The 23,260-nt window shown below is 42.1% G+C and overlaps 1 protein-coding gene across 1 annotated transcript; it reads left to right on the forward strand.

The window, feature by feature from the left end:
• The first annotated feature begins 2,290 nt into the window (after positions 1-2,290).
• Positions 2,291-22,608, forward strand: LOC119446097 (mitochondrial sodium/calcium exchanger protein). Its single transcript, XM_037710444.2, has 16 exons — positions 2,291-2,481; positions 3,424-3,576; positions 8,622-8,674; positions 9,177-9,234; positions 9,694-9,796; positions 10,475-10,642; positions 11,184-11,324; positions 13,512-13,598; positions 14,353-14,484; positions 15,217-15,410; positions 16,391-16,523; positions 17,436-17,635; positions 19,110-19,185; positions 19,779-19,859; positions 20,257-20,321; positions 20,945-22,608. The coding sequence occupies exons 1-16, from the start codon at positions 2,443-2,445 to the stop codon at positions 21,122-21,124; spliced, it is 1,863 nt and encodes a 620-aa protein (XP_037566372.1). The 5' UTR covers positions 2,291-2,442; the 3' UTR covers positions 21,125-22,608.
• The last annotated feature ends 652 nt before the right edge of the window (positions 22,609-23,260 follow it).

Here is a 23,260-nt window from a genome sequence, read left to right on the forward strand (position 1 = left end):
TTCTGCACTTTACCATGTTCGTGTCCTGTTCGGGCACTCTCGCTTTGAATTTTCGCAAACGACATGATCTCCACAGAATCTATAGAAATTTCACAAGCCATACAGCCGCCACTAAATAAACGCAAATATTATAAACGAAAACTTTACAAGAAGCAATTAAATCGCTACTGCCAAGCCTTAAAAACTGTGATTGTTGAATATGATATTCAAGAGAAACTTATGTGGAATTTTCTAAAGTTGCTTATAACTATTACAAAATGCAGACCCGTGTCTGTCTCCGTCTTTGCCATTGCGTATGCTCGAGAAGCAGCTTTCTTTCCGCCTTTTGTTTCGCACTTTGTCGTATAGGATGCGCGACGACCGTAAGGAATCTACCTGCATCATGCCCTGACACTGTCAGGAAGTTCGAGAGGACGAAGCCGGCTAGTCATGCGGTGACTCACTCTGATTTCTTCTCGCTACCCTCGGTTTCTTCTGTGAAACTAAATAAAGGATGAACTCAATTGAATTACATTGCGCATGGCGTCTGCCATATAACAGTTCCTGTCGTTTCTAACATAACCTGCAACTACTTCGACATTACTGGTTATATTTTTGTCTGCTTTTGTCGCTCATCACACAATTTGTTTGTTGTCAAGATCAAACCTTGCGAATAATCTAATGCTGGCAGATATTTACACTTATTTTCTAAGAGCTTACTCTTGGAAGAGCTCTCTGTTGTTCTCTCTCTCTCTCTCTATCACTATTTTATTTTACTAAAAGTGATTTTACTATTGAAAACAAAGTCACTGTCCTGAAAAAAAATCTACATTTTCTACGCGTAGCAAAATTCCGTAGGCTAAATTATTGAACTCTATGGAAGTGTCCCCATAAAAGAAAATGAGAAGAAACGTATGCAATGGTCTATGCTCTTTTTTGTAATTCCCGGGTCACACTGTTTTCCAGCTTGGCTCGTGCTTGTAATATTCAGCTGTGTCAGCTTTCCGATGTCACCACAGCATACACAGGCGGAACCTGAGGTGTTAGAGTCACAGGCTTTTCATATAGTAATATATGTCATAATATATGTAATATATGTCGAAATGTCGTAATATATGTCGGCTGTGCACCGACAGACATACATTTAGTGCAGTTTAAAACCGCAGTCCAACTATTAACTTTCGTAGCTACGCTTCTTATGTAATATAGCAGAGTATAAGCTGCTCATGAGAGTGCTTCCTTAATTAATACAGTGCTTTCTCATTTCTTTCTTACGCCGCAAATTTATTTGTTCTCCGATAACGCACGTAAAAGAAAACAATGCATGTGGTGCACAAAGTTTGCTAGAACTATAGTCCTGACAGATAATGGCTTCATACTATTTAAAGGCATACAAATTAAAATCACAAATTTCATGCCACGGCTGCGATCGCTGCCAAACCTGACCACAAATATTTTTTTTTCTTTTGCCAATGCCTGACCATATATTACACCGACATATTTCCCTGCGTGATTTTCCTATACGTGCTTTTAGCATTTCTTCATTGCCTCCAGTCTGCGTCATAATAGGTGTTTTGCAATCTAAAGTACGGAAAACACTCGAACAAAATCTTAATCAGAGAACAATGAAGGGATTCCACGCTCCTGTATCGTGGAGCACCTCTCAGACAGCTGATCGAGAACGGGACGCAGTCGCACCTTATCGGGCGTGGCTACGTATTTCGCGCACTGAAACAGCGGACGCTGCCGAGACGAGACGCAGGACGCGGAATAACGCGAGTGAGTGATGCCTGCTATCTAGTCCGGAGACATATCTAACGACATTGCATTCGCCGTCTCGCACTTCAAGTGGCCATGTTCGCACTTTTTTTTTTTCACCAGGTGCATGATAAGCACCGCAATGCACATCCAGATGACGCGAGCGGGGGAAGTCGAGACAGCGTTGTTTTTACGGCCTCTCCTAAAAATCCGCCATAACGGCACTTTTTGCATTATACTGCGGAGAGATAGAGAGGCCGAGGGAACGTACTGGAAGTTGAGCATTGGGGGAGAAGGCGTGTGGAGGTAGGATGGGAGAGGGGGGGGGGGAGCATATAGCTGAACAACAAGAACGACATATCATCGCGTCCCACCCTCCTCTACGTCGTCGCATGTGTTTTGCGGTCCAAAGTACGCGGACCGTCGTTGCACTGTCGTGATTGGCACGCAGGACGACACCGGACGTGCAAGGAAACCACGTGACCGCTCATCCTGGACCAATGGCGGGGACGGGAGCGGCTTGCGAGAGGCACTACTTAAGCGGTGTCCCAGGTTCCGTGGCCTCAGCACGGGTTCGCCCCTTCAGCCGATGCATCCGCGTGAACGACTTTGGAGCGACTTTCATATCGTGCCTTTTCGTTCCGACCAGTTCTCTGAAGCCACTTCGTGTCTGAGACCTCGCTTGAGTGTCTACCATACTCCAGAATGGTGTCCACAGCTGCGGTCGAGTTTATGGCGGTTTCGGTGAGTCGTCGTCCTGTTTCCTGTTTACGTTTTAATAAGTTGATCCTCCTCCTCCTCCCTAAAAAATAGGAAAGAAAGATCTTAGAGGTGGAATGATGGCTATAAGCAAAGTTACTTCCGAGCCCGAGCCTCTAGGATTGTGAAACGACGTGGCTTTCACAGCTCAAAAGCCCAATTTCAATTCAGTGTGGCTTCCATAAAGCAAGCGGGCTGCGATACAAAATGCAGATATGTTAAAAGAGAACTTAGTGTTCTCTTAATCTCGTCAGACAATACTTTGTTCCACATCTGGGGACTTGCCATGAAAATTTTCAAAAAGGTAATAAAATAAAATAAGATCAGAGATTGTTGCTTACATGTTTCTGTGCAATATGACATTTATCCGTGTGATCAATATGTCATGCTAACGAAAACCATAACAGTCCGGATAGCATAGATAAGTTCTTCCTATTCCTAAATGCTCTATATGTTCATGTGTTTCATTTTTCGACAGATAAATACTTTGCTACAATTGTTTTGCATACCTCTTCTTTTTTACCATATGAAACCTTTTTCTTCTTTTTTGGTTATTGCGATAGTAATTCTTGTGTTCAAGAGTAACTGAGACTTCTAGCGTTTATAAAAGCTTAGCTAACGTGCCAGAAACCATAATCTTCTGAAAAACAATGAATGCGAAATTTGCAACACTGCGATTGGACAAAGCCTCTAGTTTTGTTTTGTCGTTTAAGTGGCTCCAGCTTTAGGTGTATTTCTCCAGAAGCGTCGATAATCTTTTCCTGTATCTTACAACTACAACATTGTGGTGAGTGTGAACTCTTTGAGGGCAGCTTCTAAACCATGCTTGGGGTATGGGCCAGAGTTTGCATTCTTGATTTTACTGCACCATTCGAAACAGCAGGATGGCATATGCCACAGTTTAACCTCTGCACACCCTTCGCGCAGTGTCGGGACGTGACGAGCTTGAACCTGACTGACAAGTGTGAGTTTGTTCGTTCTGAACCATCATGTGCACCCAACATGGGCTTCGTCAACTACATGGAGGTGATCTACTGCCTCCTGGGCCCGCAGCACTACGTGGAATCTCTCGTGCTCACGGTGAGTGCAGTATTTGAGGAAATATTGTCACCTGTTAGATTCCTTGGTCATATTTCGGCCTTTAGTCACACTCGATGAATGTCATGTAATGGAAGAACTTTGTTATGCAAGGGGAGGAGAGGGATCCTTGCAAAGATACCTAGTACACTCGATGAATAAACGGCAAAATATCATTATGGCTCATGGCAAAAAAGCAAAAAAGCACCTGTTGTTTTTGTGAAACACGTAAATTACAATCTTCATCACCTTCCTCATCATCAGAGCTCCAGTAACCTTTGTTCTGCAACAGCCAAATACATCCTGTACATGCACATATGGTATTTTATCACTCCACGTATTGCCTTGCCAACTTGAACTGCGTTTTTCTTTTTCGTTTACAATTCTTCCAGTGTAGTAGGCCACTGGTTATCTTTTCGTGGCTCATCACCAGCTCAACTCCATTTCTTGTTCTTAATGTTAAAGGTATTTTCAAAGAGCTCTGCTAAACTAGCTTAGACTTCACTCTAGAGGTTTTTCAAGCTGAGTGTTCTCGGTGTCAGTTTCCAGCGGTGGCCTCACCCGAGGTTCTTAGCATCCTGTGCTAGGCATCGTGAGCAGGCTTAGTCACGGGCTCTATTCAAAGCCGCAAGGGAGTTAGGGTTGAGTGAACAATAAAATCATGACGTGTGCGCAACTTCCTCTTAGCTTTGACATGAAGAAGGAAACTTACATTTTAAAATACAATTACCTACACTGACGACATTTCGAAACATTGCGTCATACGTTATTGCGTCATACGTAATACAGTGACCTTTTCCAAGTATCCGCGATGGCGGGGAGGAACAGCTACACTATGCTTCACAAAATTTTATTGTGCACTTTATTATGGCGCTTAAGGTCGGAGGCCGCACTCACAAAATAATTTTTTTATATCAGAAGCCAAGATTGAAAAAAAAAACTTTTTTTTACTGGATAAGCATGTCTGAAATAACTTACCCAACTATTTAAAGTGGAAGAAATGGTTCATTTTATTTTTGGCAGGTGAATTTTGTCATAAAATGTGTAAAGTGCTAGTCGCACCAGCAATGATGAGTAACTAATTCATCGCTGAATTGAGTAAAAATCTGCCATTTATGTAGCTAAGTGTAGGAGCTACGCAAAGAACCAGGATAAACTTATAGTGATAAATATTAAAAACTAATGTTTGATTAACAAATGAAAGTAAAGAATATTGCCCAGTTTGACCAAATTTATTTGCAAAATGAGCTCTAAATTAAAACATATTGCATGAATTTCTTTTGTTCTTGTTCGTTCCACACATCTCTATGTGAGGAATGAGTTTTGCAAGCTTTCACTTCAAAATATTCATTCAGAAAAAAGTTATCAAACTTTGCATAACATCAGGTGGAGCAAAATATAGTTTTGAGAAAAACTTAATGTTCACACCATGTGAAATATGTCAAAAAACAACAAATAGGGGCCACAGGGGGCCCTGTGCCGTTTTTAGATTTTAAAAGAATAACAAATGCACAAGGAAGTACAAAAATACCATTTAATGTTCCAGACAACATAAAATGAAGAAGTCATTTGAATAATATTTATATAAAAGAAATAGTACTGATTTTCGGAACCACTCAAATGTGGCTTCGGCTTCTCAATACTAGGATATTGGTTGGAAAACTCGCCTTAACTCACAAACGAATGATGATAGGACGATAATTTTTTGCAACATGTTTCTGAATGCGTGAGCATACATAAAATGTAAGAAAAAAATCAATCGTGCAAATAAAATTTACTTTTCATTGTGGCTTCCCGCCTTAATGTCAAAAACCAACTCAGCCGTAGTTGGGTGGTGTCACACAAAGAACGGCAAAAGATTGTTTCTGCTTTTCATTCCCAATGAGATCCGGCCGGGAACAAATCTGCCACTTCTTGCTCAGCTGAATAGCGTCACATAGGCACATTCCAACAGGGATAATGAAGATGAAATGGAAGCACAAATTTAATTCAAATATTTTTTTAACTTGAAAACTATGTTGCAAAAATTAGTCATGGATGCCACATTGCGGCTCGCAAAAGATATAGTTTAGCCCAATTGAATTCTACATATATTTTTGCAGCTTACACGCTGAACTGACGCTGCTTCGAAGGTAGGGGAACAGACCTTGATGTGATGAAACCGATAAATACTGTATTTGAGGAACACGTACATAGTCTAAGATGTTCTTTTTTTCTTTCTCTCCCTTCTCTTTCTTATTTTCATTTGAAGGATTAGTTTTGCTGTCTTTCTCTTTCAGAAACCTGACCATATAGAAGCCAAATTTTCCATGCTGTCGCACACAATAAGCAGCTGTGTTGTCCACATCACGTCGTTAAACAATTCCAGCGCCACAAGTCCGCGACAGGCTGTTGCCCAAGTTTATAGATGCCCCGTAGCCAGCGTTACATACGTCATTACGCGGTTGCGCGCAAACAACGGGCTATGAAACTTCCTGGCAGATAAGAACAATCGCAACGGCGTATCAAGGTGGCATCACGCCTTGGCCTGCATAACGCTGATGGCTCATATTGCATCATAAAGGTGTTTCGGCAGCAAGCATAGACACCCGGAAGTGTTCGCCGCTACTTGGTTATCAAGACATGCATTACGATGATCATCGCAGTATGTTCTAAACCATAGTTGTAGTCTTCCATGATTAGATTGAAGTTTTGCGGTAGATGAGTTGTTGAAAAAAAATGAAGTCCATATTGGAACTGCAGATCGGCTCGAAAGAAGTGCAAGTCATAAAGCTTTATTTTATATCAGTGTCGAGTCACCTTGACGTCACAAACGCACTATGCAAGCCATGAAGATAGTGCACAAACAAGGACTGCAAGATCAATTGCTTCGTTCCTCTTTCTTTATTAACATTATGCCGCACAAGAGATGCCGGGAAGTCTCAGCAATAACATGCAAGAGGTGCTTACCTCGAAATCGCCGAGTAGTGTTAGCTGTCGCCTGACACAAGCTTAAACGAGCCTAACGTGTTGCTCTCATGAAGATGAGAACAGTGTTGTATACGTTCCTCTAAAACAGGAACGAAAGGTCGTTCTTCCTTCTGTCCCAATCTTGGAACGAGTTCCCGTTACAAGTTCCTTTATTGCGAAAGGAACGCGTTCCAGTTACACTTCGAACATTGGAACGTGTCGTTACATCAACATTACATTTGATTTTTTATATTAAAATATAGTGTCGCTTAATCCTGACGCGAAATAAAGTAGGTAATTTAAAACTAACATCGAACTACGTATATTATATGAATTTGAACATCGCGGGCGGCAGATTATCTGGAGATGAAAAGAATCGAAAGAAACACTCCTAGGCGAATTTTTTCAGGGTGCACCGGACATACTCCAGACATGTCTAATGCAACTTTGGTGCTCGTCTATTACAAGTGCAACACATATGGCACTTTCCACTTCGGTCTTCACATGCGCAGTCAGGACACTGCGCTTCAGATCTGCAAATAGAAAGTTAGAGGCACCAACATCCTCCTGAGACACGAACACAACAACGGAACATAATCGCTCTTCAAGGTGGTTTTTATTGTGTACTGTTATGTCTTAAATTTAAAAAAAATCTCTAAAATTTGAATACCACAGATAGACAGATGTCAAAAGCTCCGTCTCCATGCACGTGAAAAAAAATGACTACCTCCATCATCTCCTCATGTTAGCTGTGGTACAAACTGCATTTCATTGTTGAAACGCTGAGATGAAGATGGAACTACGTGTAATACATTGCCATGTTGCTGCCGCGTCCGGTATTTTCACGCATCTGTGTGACTTCAAAACACTCCACGAGGTTGCTTTCGGCCGTCTGGGACAACACAGAGGTCTTGACCAATTTATTGTCCAATTTCTCTAAAGCGGATTACAAGAATATGAGCAAACCTCTTCTTCACAGTTACACATGCACCGTACTTCATAGCCACAGTGAATATTTTGCGTAATCACTTCCGAGTGAATTCCTAAAAAAAATTGAAGGCAATGTGCAATGTATTGTACAAGGGGTCTTAGGAGGATGTAATTAAGTTTATTGCACAAGAAACCGCATCGAAAGGAACAAAACATAGGCGTTTAATGGATGCTGATTCAACATTGCAGTGTGAGCGGGAAAAAAATGTCCAAAGTACATATTCGCAATTTAGTGAGGACCCTTGTTTGAACTCAGAAAGAGGTACATCTGGATGTTGGTGTCCGACATGCCGGCATGGAGGAAAGAAACTATAGGAGGGAGCGTCACGTGACAATCTTGAAGCCTAGTCATAAAAAAATATAACGGAGAACTCACGAAAGAAAATGCATCATAGTCACGTGACCGGCAAGCGGTAGTTCGCGCCTCACGCGGTCGCCTATCCACCCTGCATGATGTGCTGCATACGTGCGTGCGTCTGTTCAGTGTTGTGGAACATTTACGAAGGAACGCTGTTCCCTCTGCCGGCGGTTTTCAGATTTACACGAAGTCACTAAACGGCAGTGAAAACAATAGTAGAAAAATTGAATTCAGAAAGAACTTAATTTCGTAAATCTAACAAGTTACCGTTACAGTTCCACCGACCCTTAACGGAACAGTGGCGTTCTTCCGTTCCTCCCAAAAGGAACTAGTTCCAGGAACGCCGTTTCATACAACACTGGATGAGAAGATCGTAAAATTTTCAGGATATTGTGCAAATCTTCTAAATAGTAACTATGAGCAAAACAAAATTCATTATACTATATATAGTTTTTGTTGCGCGTTACACCTGTATTGAATCTCTCCATGTGAACGTCTTCAGTTGTGGGGCTAGACTGTACGTATACAGAAAGTACAACTCTAACTACAACTGTCTGCCCCTGGTTGAGAAATACCAGAAGTTTTTGGGTTAGCTCTGCGTTAGCCTGACACGCTCAACATCAATAGGATGATAAAAAAGAGTAACACTGAACGTTTTACAATATTATAGTTAGCTTTTACGTGATATTTCATATACGTATGAGCTGGAGGACTAACATTTTTCCCTTTCTTGCTCTTTCTCTAATCACAGGTGGCCTGGCTACTCGTGTTGTTCGTCGGCCTCGGCGTTACGTCAGGTGACTTGTAAGTGACCATCAGTCCGTTCGGCTACGACGAATTCATGGCTTGTCATACTTGTGCCGGTTTTCAGATTTACACGAAGTCACTAAACGGCAGTGAAAACAATAGTAGAAAAACTGAATTCAGAAAGAACTTAATTTCTGCATTGTGAGTGGATACGTCAGGTCGCTTACTTCAAGTTTCGCGTCGGAAACGTGTACAAGAATTCAAATTGCTTGTCTCCAAGAGGAATTCAAGAAAAAAAAGAAATACGAGTTCCCGCCCTTTTATAACAGTGCGTTAATTGAATCGCTAATGCTCATAGCACAGCGCAACCATTTTCATTCAACTCTAATATACTCAGGCGCATACTGCAAGTTTTGCGCCAACTACGGTAACTCTTGCTTATTTAGTGTTCTTGTCTTGTTTACCACAGTTTACAACACTGTACTTTGGTACAAACTCCTTATGTCGGTTTATCTTGCATTCGATTGAAAAATATGTTGTTGTTTTTTTTCTTTTCCAGCCTGACTCCAGCGTTGTTTGTCATCTCAAAGACGCTACACATGTCCCAAAACATGGCAGTATCCTTTGAATTATATAAGTACGGGCGACATATATATTACAAGAAATGTTTGACAATAGTTTAAATGTCCTCATAGCAAGAACTTTTCATCTGTCAGTGTAGCAAACTATGAAATGAAATGCCACTGCAGCTCGTTGTACAGTTTTCTTTTAATCCATAATGCATATCATCCTGCATTTTCAATGCTTAATTGGCATGACTTGAGCTCAATTCTGTGTCGTGGCTGATAGATCTGCCTTCCCTAGACTTTTACCGCACACTTCTGCCGTATATTCACAGCACTGACAACGTATTTATTTCTCAATGTGTGTATTCGATAAAGAAAACAAACTGCACATGAAAAGTGTGGTAGTACAGCTGGTAGCCATTGTGCTTTGGTAATTTGGGTGGTTCATTAGAGTGTAGTAACACGCTGATTTAAATCAAAATATATATTGTTGCCTTGACTAAAGTGCATGGCGTCACACTCCTGGCATTCGGGAATGGTTCTCCAGACATCTTCGCTGCCCTAGCAGGAGTGAGACAAGGATCATACGAGCTTGTCATTGGAGGCCTTATTGGTGGGTTGAACTTCGTAATCTGAATCAAATTTTCTGAAGTACCTTTGTTGAGCCAGATGTGCGAAATATCTCCTGTTTCTAGATGAAACGATTTCTCTTGCAATAGTGTGAATGACTAGCTGATTTATTCATGCACTTGAATATTGAATTTTTGGCAGAAGAAATTATCTTCAAGCTTCTACGCTAGGAAAGCATGGTTTCTTCTAGACAAAGAGCCAAAGTCATTCGTTTTTAATTCAGTCATGAAATTTAATCAATGAAACCAACCTGGGAAATAAAAACCAATTTCAAACCAAACATCAGTCAGTTATGCTCAGCATATTGCAGTTGTGTAAAACAAATTACCTTCGACAGCATGGGGAAGGGTATTTAATAGAGTCATGCAAACTTTAGTTCTATTGTGCCACACATAAATAAGAAAATACTCGCAAGAGGTACTAACAGACTTCACCTAGTACTCTTAAAAGCATTCGTACACAATAAGCTCCTCAGTATTGCTTAGACAAGCTAGTCAGCATTATTAGGCTTTACTGAGTTCATGCAATCCCTTTCGCTTAGTTGATAGCATGGGAAAACGTTTTGCTCTTGCTGTTAATAAACAACTGTCTCCACATAACGCAGTTCAATAATAATTTGAGCATAAACCTTTCCATGTGTAAATTGTTTTCTTCTGTGCAGGTGGCGGGATATTTGTCACCACAGTTGTAGCCGGGTCGGTGTTTCTCGCCAAGCCTTTCAAGCTGGCAGCTCGACCCTTCACCAGGGACTGCGTGTTCTACTTCTCCGCCGCGGCATGGGCCTTCTACTTGTTTTACACGGGAGAGATCACCATGATGCATGCTATAGGTAAGGCGAAGTTACCTCGTTAAAATATTCTTGGAGTAAAATCATAATGAATAACGATATGAGAAAAATAAATGAGGAAACCACTGACCTCATTCCCAAGGTTCATCACCCGTAATAACTGCTCTTTATGCTGAAATATAAAGTTTTAGGTAACGATTGACATTAGCATTTCTTTACGATGTTCTAACGGTCGTTCTATTGTTCTTAAGAGCGTGCATGATGTACCATTGGGACAATCTTCTTGGTTTACTAATATATCAAAATTCTGCGTAACTCACGGCAAACCTGCAAAATAGTAGGTAGTTGGCACAAGAGCTCGTAATAATGGTAATTTTGCGAAAGGTTAAGTTCAAAGTTAAGCTCGAAGAATCAAATAAAAAAGCAGTAAAGAGCTTTAAGTCAATACTTTGTAACTGGCGGCACAACAGTGGCAAATCGCAAACTGAGTAGCTTACCTAAAGAAAAAAAAACAACTGAGCCTAGGCAGGAAGAAATCCATCATTCAGTTTTGAAGCACAGCATTTGGTTTGTTACCATGCAGGTTTCATCTGCCTCTACTGCGTGTACATTACTGTGGTCATCGTGAGTGGCATAGTTTACCAGAGGTACCTGGCTAAGGAGCAGGATCGCAAACAGCGAGACGAAGAAAAAACATGCCACGATGAAAAGCCTCCGAAAAACGGTAGGTGCTTCGCCACATGACCAGTGCTTCTGGCGCTGACGGTTTGTAGCTTGAACTGCCAAACCGGACGGGCGCCATTTCTGCGTCAGCAGTGCCACCTCACCTCGGTGCTGATACGCGCCCACCGGATCCTGTGCGTGGGATGCAGAAACCTGTCTCCGAGCTTTTGGCAGACGGCTTCGCGAAAATGTGCAACGGAAGTCTCCTTTCTCCTGCGGGAAGAAGGAGGTCTTCCGAGACCGCGGTCGGGAACATGCACTTTGACCAGAGGCGTGGCTGTTAAAAGGCGGATTCGACGTTTCTGTGCCCTCACGCATGTAAGGTATACAAAGCTGTCCTTTCGATTTTTTTCCATCTCTCCTTTCGCTGTAGCGTTCTCGCTGCCCATGACGGTCCTTGGCGTCTTTGTCTCCCTTACTCCAGGAGTACCTCGAGAGTCGTAAGCTCTCCGAGTTCTCATATCTTTCTTGTTCTGCTTGCTGGTTTTTTTCTCGTTTGTTTCTGTTTTTCAAGTCCAATATTGTATGTCGCTCGTTGCGAAGATTCTACTGGCACTGCCAGTAGTCAGGGTGTATGACACTCTTTTCTTCTCCCCACCCATTTTGGTGTTTCCTGCTGTCTTTTACCTTCCATATCAATCTCTTCCAACACCTTTTCGTTCTGTAATTTGATGCATTGTTGCGGGAGATGTGCTGTTTTTACTCGCACGTGTTCATCGCTGGTTTTGTGACTCCATTGTTGCAGGTTCTTGGTCATGACACTGTCTATATGCTTGAAATTAAGGTGCAAGAAAGCAATATCGTGTAATTCAATTTCATTACTACGCATAATAAACCAATAATTTGTCGTTGTGAAAACACTGTCTTGCATGGCGAATTCCGATGTGCCTCTGATGTGTCGAAAAAAATGCATTCTTATGGCGAATACCGCAATGCATGAACTCATGAAGGCATGCCACTTCTCTACTGCACCACTTTTATGAACTATAACATGTCACTCAGCTGGTTTGTGTTTCCACCTTCTCTGCTTTGCTTTTGATGATGTTCGCGGAACTTTGGCACAGCCTGTTGAGCCTTCAGTTCAAGAAAAAAGGACCCCATTAGGATGATTGATGTTGCATGGAGAACAACGTGCTTTGTGAGATTTGTGCTTTTCTTGACCGCCCAATACTTTTCACAGCCAAGTCGTTTGCATATCCTGCGTTCGAGTACTGCATTTTACTACCGAAACTCAGAGCGCTACCACGAGGCAAACAAGCCCCGACTTGTATGCCGATGCATGTCATTTCTTCAAACTGCCGTTTGTTACCTGCGCTACGTTTGCGTTGTTTTGTTCGTACTTGTCCGTAGAACATAGAGCGACAAATGCATTACAGTTTGCTCCCAGAAGCACGCCGTATTTCTTTTGGGGAATGTAAACTAAGGACAGCGGTTGGGAATGCGGAACATAGAATGTCATGTAATGATAGGTATTTGCCATAACAAAGTAATTGCATTTTTTATTTCTCAACAAATAAACTGTTATAGAAGCGCCGCACGACATTTTTAGTTACTTGACTGTGAAATCGAAAAGTTTAGTCTATTTCAATAGAACTCAGAGATAATGCAAAGTGCTCGAACGCAGGACAAATGCCTTAATTCTTGGGTCTTTGTCTTCCAGGCCCCAGCGCTAAGATGGCGCCTCACCGCCCACAGTGTGGTGTCCCGCCCAAGAGCGCTATAGCACCAAAAACACACGCTGGCAAATGCCAACCGTAGAGCTTAAGACACAAATGAGTACGTACCACATGGCCAAGCTTCCACCCACCCACAAAAAAAAGAAAACCACCAGGTACCACATTCTTGGTCATAAGAACAGGTACATCGCTACAGAGCCAAAAAGAACAGGCAACGCGGACATGTGTTTTGCATTTAGCATAAAGGGACGGCGAGAAGATCAACGCAAGGACACGCCCGACGCAAACGCTGGCGCCTCTCCGGATCGCCTATAGGAAAAAGCAAATGCGAACGGAGACAGCGAGTGCATCGAGCGTGTTCTTGTGGCGGTCTTCTCGGATCCGTTTATGGTAAATCTTCACTGGTATACCCCGAAGGTACCTGTTCTCACAATATACCTTATTTTACTCGTAGCCGGCCATCTCATACCTTATTTCATGTTCCACTCTTTGGCGCTTCCTTTCGGTTACAGAGGCTTGTACAGTATCAAGTGAAGTGACGTTCAATGGAAGACGGCACGTTTTTGATGATCCTGAGCGCAGCTATGTCGTTCCAATTGGTGAGTGTACCCGGTGTTCTTTAAAACACTACCAGGCTCCCAATTACGACAGTCTTTCGTAACGTGTTGTTTTATGCCAATAATTTCTTCACATGTTCGTTTACTATAGGACAGCTCTCATGGGACATCTGTGTAGTCTTTCTTCATATTCGTAATCTTCCGTCGGACATTACTTAAGAAACACCTGACTGAACGAATAAAAAAGGCACACTTGCCCGAAAGCGCAACGCTGTGATGATATGCCATATCGAGTCGTATCTATCTTTTGCTACATTTGTCTAAATCTGTCCCCTCGTGTCGAATGTCCTTGCTTTGCTTCTTTCTTACTGTTTTCACTAATGGCTTACTGCCTTGTTTCACTTTAAATAATCTTGTATTGGAGTTTCCTCGTACAGTGGGTAACTTTTAATGACTATTAACTCCGCTGACTTTAGAGTAGAAATCCAGTAAATAGCTGTAGTCAATTTTGCCCAATAAAATTTTTTTACTGGAGTTTCTTATTAAATGGCTTGACGCATGTCAAGCTATTGAAGACAAAAACACAGCACTGTGAGTGGGGCGATAGGACACTTATTTATGTTTTACTATAGTCTTCAATAAGATTCGAGTGATTAAAACAGTGCGCGGCAAAGTAGTTAAATACATGAAATAGAGATCTAAATATCGACCCCGTACTGCCTAAAAGCTGTAAATATCGGTATTTTGTAAAGCACTGTTGCTTGACACCTTCTTTCCAATTTTTCTTTGTCTATAGCCTTCAGATACTTGAACACCGAACCACGAAATGAAGTTGAAGTGGCCGAGAAAGACAACGTAGTGCCAGATCCCAATGAAGGGGTCTACTACATCAACCTCGGCGCTGACTGCCTTGAAGAGGAAGTCGATGGTGAGTTCAAGTGTTTGTGATTAGCCCTCTTGAAAACCTATCTACGGTCCAGTTACGTTGACTTGCAATTAACAATATCTTAATTAACAAATAATAGTCACCTGCGCTCGTTATTGCAATCTACTGTGCACTTTTTATGGTAGTGTGAAACAAACAGGGCCGTTTTCTAGCTCGTAATGAACATGGATATCGTCTTACTTCAATTAGATTCTGAAAAGAGTATGTCGCTCATAAAGCTTGAGGTTCGTGCAGCTCTGATGAAAGTTATCGAAAATGGACTGCTAACATTTGGCTATAAGTTCACTGAAACTATTCCACGTCCCTGTTCCTGCTGGCGAAGGAGGCAATCACAGAAGAAAAAATATTGTTCGCTGTCGGCCGGGAAAGTTTACGGAACTCGGGGTTTGAGATAAAGCAAAATTCCCAGCGAAGCCTAGCAACATAGCTTCGAATTCAAAGTGGCACTGTTTTCGACCTACACAATGATCCAATAAATAGGAAGCGCTATGCCTTAACAAGGCAAACAATCACATTTGTTGTAGATCCCGCACTGGTAAAAAACGAATGCCACAGACGTGTATTCCTTCCCACATTTCCGCCATGTTCTTGATTGTCAATTCGTAATCTCTGCCGCATAAAAGGAACACATTGCGTGCTTCTGCATTATACTTAGCCAGAGAATCCACGCCTGGCAAAGCTTAAAGCGATGTCTGTTTTTTTTTTTTCTTGTAGTGGACACACTTACCATTGTCGTCGATAAACCAAGGCGAAGCTCAAACCTGGACAAGACTCCTTGCATCACGCTGGAGAAGGAGGAAGAGGACTCGACTGGCCTTGTTTTAGATGTGATCAACAAGCTTCTCTCTGTTAACTTGGACGAGAAAGAGAAGGAACCGTTCCTGATGTACCTCGTCAGCATCTTTAAGGTAGCTAGCTGCCTGTCCTACTTTTTGCTCCGGCGCTGGCGCGTGCAAACAACGCGAAATGCTACGAGTGCCGTGTTAAAGTTAAGCTTTTTAAAGGGCAGTTCTTCATTTCAAAATTTACGCATAAATCCGGCATGCTTGATGAAGCTTAGTATTTCTTGATTGGTTCCTGAATATGACATACCAATTTCTAATTGTGATGTGAGTAAAGTTTGCTCCGACATTAGTTGATCTAATTTGGTTTGAACGTTGACTGAAACGCGTTACGCAGTAAATAGAACCATGGTTGCAGAGTGATCATAAATCGATTTGATTTATCTTCTCTGTTCACATTGAGGTGCCTTCTGTCGGTGCTTTTATTTGGAAGAAATGATCCCCTGCACAGTGCTTTTTAGTGTTGTGGACGAGAATACTGAAAAAAAGATATAAATCGACTCCGGAAGATGGCGTAGAACAATGGTTGATTACACGACACTACAGCACCTTTGTTGAGATCGTCAGGTTCACAATGTTATCTCATAAAGCACTTAACATGTTGTCCGACTTGTTTACACAGAAACGGTGCTGTCGACGTCACCATTACATTCTAATGGGATTTAGTTTAGTGCATTTCACCCCAGGTATATAGAGCAATATAGAATACGAGTAAGCAGAAAGAGTTAATCGCATTGGTTTGCTTGTCTTTGTTATCGTTCGACGAGACGTTGCCGCAAATACGTACGATAGAAAAGTCTGTGCTGACATATCGTTAGTAAATTTTCACAGACCGCTGCCTTTCTAGAACAGGATGAAATTGTAGCGTCATATAGTAGTAGGCTGTAAGCTAGGGCAACCTCAACAACAGCTTACGGCATCGTGCGCAGCTTAGGCTATATAGATGGTGCAGCGATCTAAGTTTTATTTTGCGTGCTTATTTGTTGCTCCCTTAGCCGCGAATAGAGCATGACTTCAGCACTGTTGCCGTTTTTCCTCTCCCATAGATTCCTGTGTTCTTCGCATTGGCAATAACGACCCCCGTGGTGGACCTCACCAAGAAGAACAACAACTGGTGCCGCCCTCTCAACGTGATCCACTGCGTTACGGTCCCCGTGTTCCTCGTCTTTGTCTTTGGGCGTAAGCAGTCATTTAGTAGAATCTGTAGCATTCATTAACGTAAACTTCTTGTAGCTTTTACAAGATCTCCGCACTGAAGATGGAGTCATGTTACACATGGATAAAAAGCGATTACATGGACTCTCTCATCTGCTGACTATAGTGGCTTTCTCTTCAGGAAACATGCGGTTTTCATCGTGTTTTTGGGAGCGCATAAAAAAATTAATGTTTACGCGAATGTTCGGCGCGCTATATTGAACTAAACTTGAATTTAAAATTATGTAGGTTTTACGCGTGAACGCTGACGCTCCCAGGTGTACGCGGCTAGTACTCTAACAACCTTTGATAAAGAAATACTGAGAAGTGCAGGTCGGCCTTATAATGCGAATAATTTAGGTTTTATATGCATGTTCTTAACTATATCTACATACAATACGCAGCACTTCCCATGCGTCTGTCTCATAACAAACCCGCTGCCACGAATAATTCATGCGTATACCCTGCGGGAAATTACCGAAACGTTTTGTATTTCCATCCACTGGCTTGTCGTTCGAAACTCAAAATAGGTAAGGTCGGATCCCACTTAAGCCTGCCAACCTTAGGGTCCGGACTACCATCTGAACGATATAACAGTGGATATAAACGCAACAGTTTTCGGCAATTGCGCGTTGGGTACGTATGCATAACTTATGGCAACGTTACGGTTGCTAAGAGAGACGTATAAAGAGTACTACGTTATGCTGTGCCTAAATGGTCAGAAACACGCGTGTTCTGCAGAGAATCAAAATCTTTTCTCCTCTGAAAAAAAAGAAAGAATATATCTATACGCGCAATACGGACATAAAACAATGAAGCCTTTGTTGCACAATATTTTCCACTCCGTTCTCACTTTTTAACGTGGGTCGCTGCCTCTTATCTAACCAACGCATGCAGTGGGAAAAGTGGAGATCGGCGGCGTGGTTCCCCTCTGGACGGTTGTTGGCGCGGCGGGTGCTCTGGTTGGAGTGGCCGTGCTGCTCACGTCCGAGAACGACAAGGCGCCCAAGTACCACTCGGCCTTTGCCTACGCCGGCTTCTTTGTCGGCGTCGTCTGGATATACGTGATCTCCATGGAAATTGTCGTTTTGCTGCAGGTGAGAACAGGCGCAAACTGAGCGTTCTTGTTGGAGGGTTGTTTTATTCGACGCACCCGAGTGACACTCCGTATATGGAGTGGCAATTTATACAGGGTGTCCCAGCTATCACGCAGCACGATTTGAAAAAAAAGAGGAACGGCGTTACGGCGAAGCAAACCTAGTGCGTATTGTTTCCAGTGCAGTGGAGTAGCCGTCAGTAATTTTTTCGTTACTGAGATTTAATTAGTTATTTGTAATTAAGTATCTAACTCGAGAAATACTGTCCTAATTATCAAAGTGTCAATGAGAAAATTGTACAGCAACATGAAAAACTCCCGATACACCTTTATGTTGCTCAGTACGTGCTACAGAAATGTGTTTTTCCGAGCGTGAAAGATGCCCGCGAATACACGCAAAGCGCCTCGAGCGGCCAGTCGCGCGGCAATTCTCCGTGTATTCGCGGGGTCCTTTAAAAACCCATTTATGTAGCACGTATCGAGCAACAGAAAGCTGTATCAGTAGTTTTTCATGTTGCTGTACAATTTTCTCATTGACACTTTAATAATTAGGACAGTGCTTCTCGAGTTAGATAATTAATTACAATTAACTGATTAAATCTCAGTAACGAAAAAATTAGTGGTGGCTACTCCACTGCACTGGAAACCATACGCACTAGGTTTGCTTCGCGTAACGCCGTTCCTCTTTTTTTAAATCGTGCTGCGTGATAGCTGGGACACCCTGTATATGGCTCACCTGAAGTTAATGGACGAAGGAGATTCACAAGCATCATTACAGGAAAATGTCAAGTAACGCCGTCATTTACTTTAACTTGCGTACGTACACCACAGTTAGGTTGGTTTTTGTGGACAGTGCGCGAATTGAGGTAATTGTCGAAAAGTATTCAAGAAGTGTGAGCTTGCTAGAAGCTCTTCGTTTCTGTGCGTTATTCCTCAGAACTACGTTTCCGAAAAAAACTAAGAACAGGCTGATAAGAGCTGTGCGGTAGAAGGTTCTAGCTTGTTCTGAGGGGAAATTCAGGATGCGACATCAATTTTCGATCATGTTCACTAGGTTAGAAGGACAATTAGGCTGCTGCAATGCATCTTGATCTTGCATCTCATATAGTGAAGGGCTCTTCCTGTTTTCGTGCACCTACATGTGCTAAGCACTGTGCTCTGCTCGGAACGCGCATTGCGAGTAGTTGAACTTTTGTGATAGCATCTTTACGAATAGTGTTTGCTACATTAATTTCAAGTATGTACCAAAAACAAAATAATCTAAATAATTAAAATAAGAAGCTTTGTTTTTGTTAGTCGTTAGAAGCAGCAATAACAACATGATTGTATTGAATTCACCGGCATACCTGAAATAGGTGACGCAAAATGTTTCGAATCATTGTTTATGCTGAGAACTATCTAGTGCTAACGTAATTTTGTTCCTGACATATAATTTTATTAACCAAAATGAAACTTCATTTTTTTTAAATTCGCAGGCGGTTGGGATCGTATTTCGCATTAGTGATGCCATACTTGGACTCACAATACTCGCATGGGGAAATGGCCTTCTAGGTAAGTAGTATTATCATTGCTGTCTACGTAAGCTAACGAGACGCAGTAAGTCTCAGAAACGGTGATGTGTCCGGGTACTAACCGAATTTGCAATTTGTCATGGCATCATATGGGTCATGCTTTAGTGGTTTCTAAGAGGTCTGACAGTTGAAAAAGTTTGAGGGTCTGCACAATTATCCTACCAATTTCTAAGCAGAAAGTTGTTTCTAAAAAATACGATTTCTTTTCTTCTTAAATCCTTTACTGAAACCCACTGAACAAGGTCGTGTGCATCCTCGTGTGTATAGCTTTCTCACTACTCTCACGATGTTGATATGGCCTCTGCGTATTCTTTACAAGAATGATACGAGGAATATCCGGTATTATGAAAATGCATACGGAAACTTCAAGGAACCGAAGCATACATATCAAGATGGGGTATTCTACATACCCCTCAATCAAAATATGTCAATTAACAACCAACAAGCCTCAAATAAGTTTTTTTTTTCGTTTAACTTCTTGAGGCTACAGTTATTGATCTACTTCAGTGCATGGAAAAACAGGATGAGGGAAACGCAAATATTGAACCTTCTTTGTTACGTTTCTTTTTTCAGACTTCCTTGCCAACGTGAACATCGCAAGGAAAGGCTACCCACGAATGTCAATCTCGGCCTGCTTTGGAACACCTTGCCTGAGTATCCTTTGACCGGTGAAATGAATTATGTGCCAGTTTTGTTCGAATGAGTACCCTACTACGCTATCCATTACCACCACGTTGCACTGTTCCAATTTTTAATGCACTCACATGTGATGCGCATCTGAAAGAAACCTTAAACTCTGGTGGGTTTCATAGACAACGTTGCTGATGCCAAGGAGAGGGTGTTTTATTCCTGCGTAACCATTTATTTCAGCAATCCCATCTGCAGTCCAGCTAAATAATTATTTACAAACCCTTTTTCCTGTGCTCTCCGTATGGAAGTGTACTTCTCCATTCTTGTTTTAGAAAATTATTTCCACCGATCACTGCAGATAACTTAGAATTTCTTCGTTGTATTACTGTCTCGTACCATCTCCTTAACTACTGACCTACAGCTCTTCTGCTTGGTGTTGGAATTCCGTCCATTATTCAGCTAGCAGGAACAAACAACGTTCTTGTGGTGAGTATGCGAAATATCGTGGCATTTCTCCAATGCGTCCATTTCGGAACGCTACTGAGGCGGTTACACCGTGTTGCTATGGTGTTTCTTTAAAGTTATTGTTTCTTCAAAACATTTATCGCACTAGATCAACACTAACACTGGCATTGCTGTTCATTCCTTCTAATTTTTTCTTCCATTATCGGCTGCTCTATTCTCTGCCGTCCAACGGTCTCTTTGGTAACGTTCCGGTACCCTTCAAATGCTTTTAGCCACAAGAATAATTTAGGGCACGTGTTCTATGATATAACACAAAGGGAACTAAATAAAATTGTGAGGTTAAATGTCAAGGAACTACGCAGCGGGCTCTGAGGAACGCCGTAGGGAAAGACTGCAGAATAAGTTTGACAACTTGGGGTTCATTAAAGCGCAGTGAAATATAAATACATGAGCGTTGATGCACTTCATACCCCCGCTAAGTGCGGCTGCTGCAGCTGGGAATCGAACAAGCGACCTACAAATACAACTGAATTGATGCGACATTATCTGAGCTTTTTTTTTACGTCTCTTCCAGAATTCTGCAAATATTTCGTTGGTTTCTTTTCCCTGAGACTTTGTCTCTATTTCATTTTTTTCTTCGACAGCTCCACTACACCAAGCTGATCACAGTGCTCTTCTCTGGCCTAGCCACCAGCCTGCTTTCTTCAATGGCCACGATGCTGGTGACTCGTTTCCAGAGCAGGCGCTTCTACGGCGGCGTGCTCCTGGCAATCTACTTCACGTTCCTCGTCGCCGCGGTACTTGTGGAATCGGGATTGGTGTGAAGACATAGAAGGACACACAGGTCACATACACAACAAGAAAAAGATTGTAAACTTTACGAGTTTACTGCTACCTTAAAGCTCTCGATGGAGCGAAATATGCGTGGCGTGGGAAAGCGCGTTTCCGACACGACACTGCCACGCATGTGTTCTTCACCCCACTTTATCAATCTTTGAGTGGTGGTTACCAAGAGAGCGTGGTGGTAATTGCACTGGCTTTGGCTCGAATAATCAGTCGGTGAATAAAAGCGTGTCGAGCTGTGCGGGCATTCGCACTCCTTAGCCCGTCGCTGTTTTTTCTCGTGTTTTCAAGAGCCAGCCTTTGCAATTGGCGGATGGACATGACGTCCACGCTTGTACATGAAAACCAATGACATGCGAGCGAAATAGCAGCGGTTGCTGCAATTTTTTTTCTCTCAAGCAGCAGCCGTTATTAACGACAAACATCACACACCTCATCTCACCGAATAGACAGCACTGGGGAAGACCACACACACGAATACAAATTACTATGTTTTGTACAAAGCAGAAAACCATGACGTCTGTCTGCTTGTGTATGGAGAAACTTGCGCAAGAGATTATGACTTCTCTGTGGCATTCTGTATAAATTGTACCACATTGCGCATCGTATACTCCTGTATTTTAGCTTTCGAGAGAATCAATCATTTGATGTGATCGGATTATTTTCTGCAAATTTTGGCGTTTATCTGCGGCTGGTGATGGTCAAGCATTTGCTTTTGGGGTGACGTTTCCACACGCGTTTTGCGGTGAAGTGTACAAAAAAATATTTATTTGCATTTCCTAAGGTCGACGTATACACACTTGCTGTTTTTGGGCACTCTTTTGCGCCTATATTCAGTTTGTTGAAAAGCATATATATTTATTTATAGCGCATGCGACTGGTCCTCGTGCATCAAGGTGCCGGACGTATAACGACTTAGAGTGGTTAGCAGGGTTTCTTGCAAGAAGACATTGTTTTCCGGGGCTTACATTTGTAAAGTTAACTACGGTGTTAGATCTGAAATGCAGTAGCGATATTGTTGTTGTTTATCACTTGCGCTAGTCTGAATCTCTCCCCGTTTTGCTGAAAGTCATGGCGGCGTTGTGTATACGTTTTACTTTTCACAACCCGGTTGTCTCTGTCCAGTGAATAGACCTAAGAATATTTCATCTACACGACGCCATTTTTTTTTTCGACACATTTAACTCCTGCGGGGAAAGCTGGCTGTGGTGACGCCTAGATGATGGCGAATGAACGCTGCAACTATGGACACAACGAACGCGAATATGGCGTGGGTTTGCTTCCTCTAGTGGGACCCATGCCCTTGAGTGTTTTGAAATCTCTGGTGTGAATACGTGTGAACCTAATCGCGATGTTGCTTATTGAGACTATTTTACTATGCATTTCTTTATTTTGTATGATTGTATTGTGAGTTGGCGATGCTTGTTTTGTACTGACCGCAATAAATTTTATCTATTGTTGCAAATGGTTTTATTGCTTTCTTTCTCCTCTTGGTACCTTTATTAGGTTGCAATACGTATTAAATTACTGACATGATTCTATAAAAAGATGTTAACACAAGGAACTTGCGCTAATTATGGCACCAGCACAATGACACAACAATGTCAAATTATATGTCGTCATTCGACAGCAGTACAGTCGGCAATACAACTTTGCTAGAGTTGGAATAACATACACGCACTGTTTTCGAAAGTTGAGCGCACTTAGGAGACGCAGTCTTCGTATGTTTACCTAAAGGTTTACATGAACTATCAGCAATCTCGCTGAAGGTTAAAATGAAATATGAAGGCGCCTAAAATTAAAAATGAAAATTCCACACAAAACCCGGACATACTTGCACGCGCAAATCCAAAGTCCAGAAGTTAACATCCACAGGAAATACCATAGCACTAGTGAACAATACCGTTGGCCACCAAATTCTCTAAGAAAACACTGCCCATACCTGAAGCACCCTTGGGCTAACCAGCAAAATCTTTCCAAGTCTCACACTCGGGTGATCACTTCTCGCATTTCATTTCCTTGCCAAGCAAACGCCTAGTTCTAAAGCGTAGCGCTCACATATCGCTCACAGCTGTGAATGGTACGCAGTTAATATATACTTAGTAATGACAATCTAC

Source organism: Dermacentor silvarum, chromosome 3, assembly GCF_013339745.2.
Source record: "Dermacentor silvarum isolate Dsil-2018 chromosome 3, BIME_Dsil_1.4, whole genome shotgun sequence".
Taxonomy (NCBI): domain Eukaryota; kingdom Metazoa; phylum Arthropoda; class Arachnida; order Ixodida; family Ixodidae; genus Dermacentor; species Dermacentor silvarum.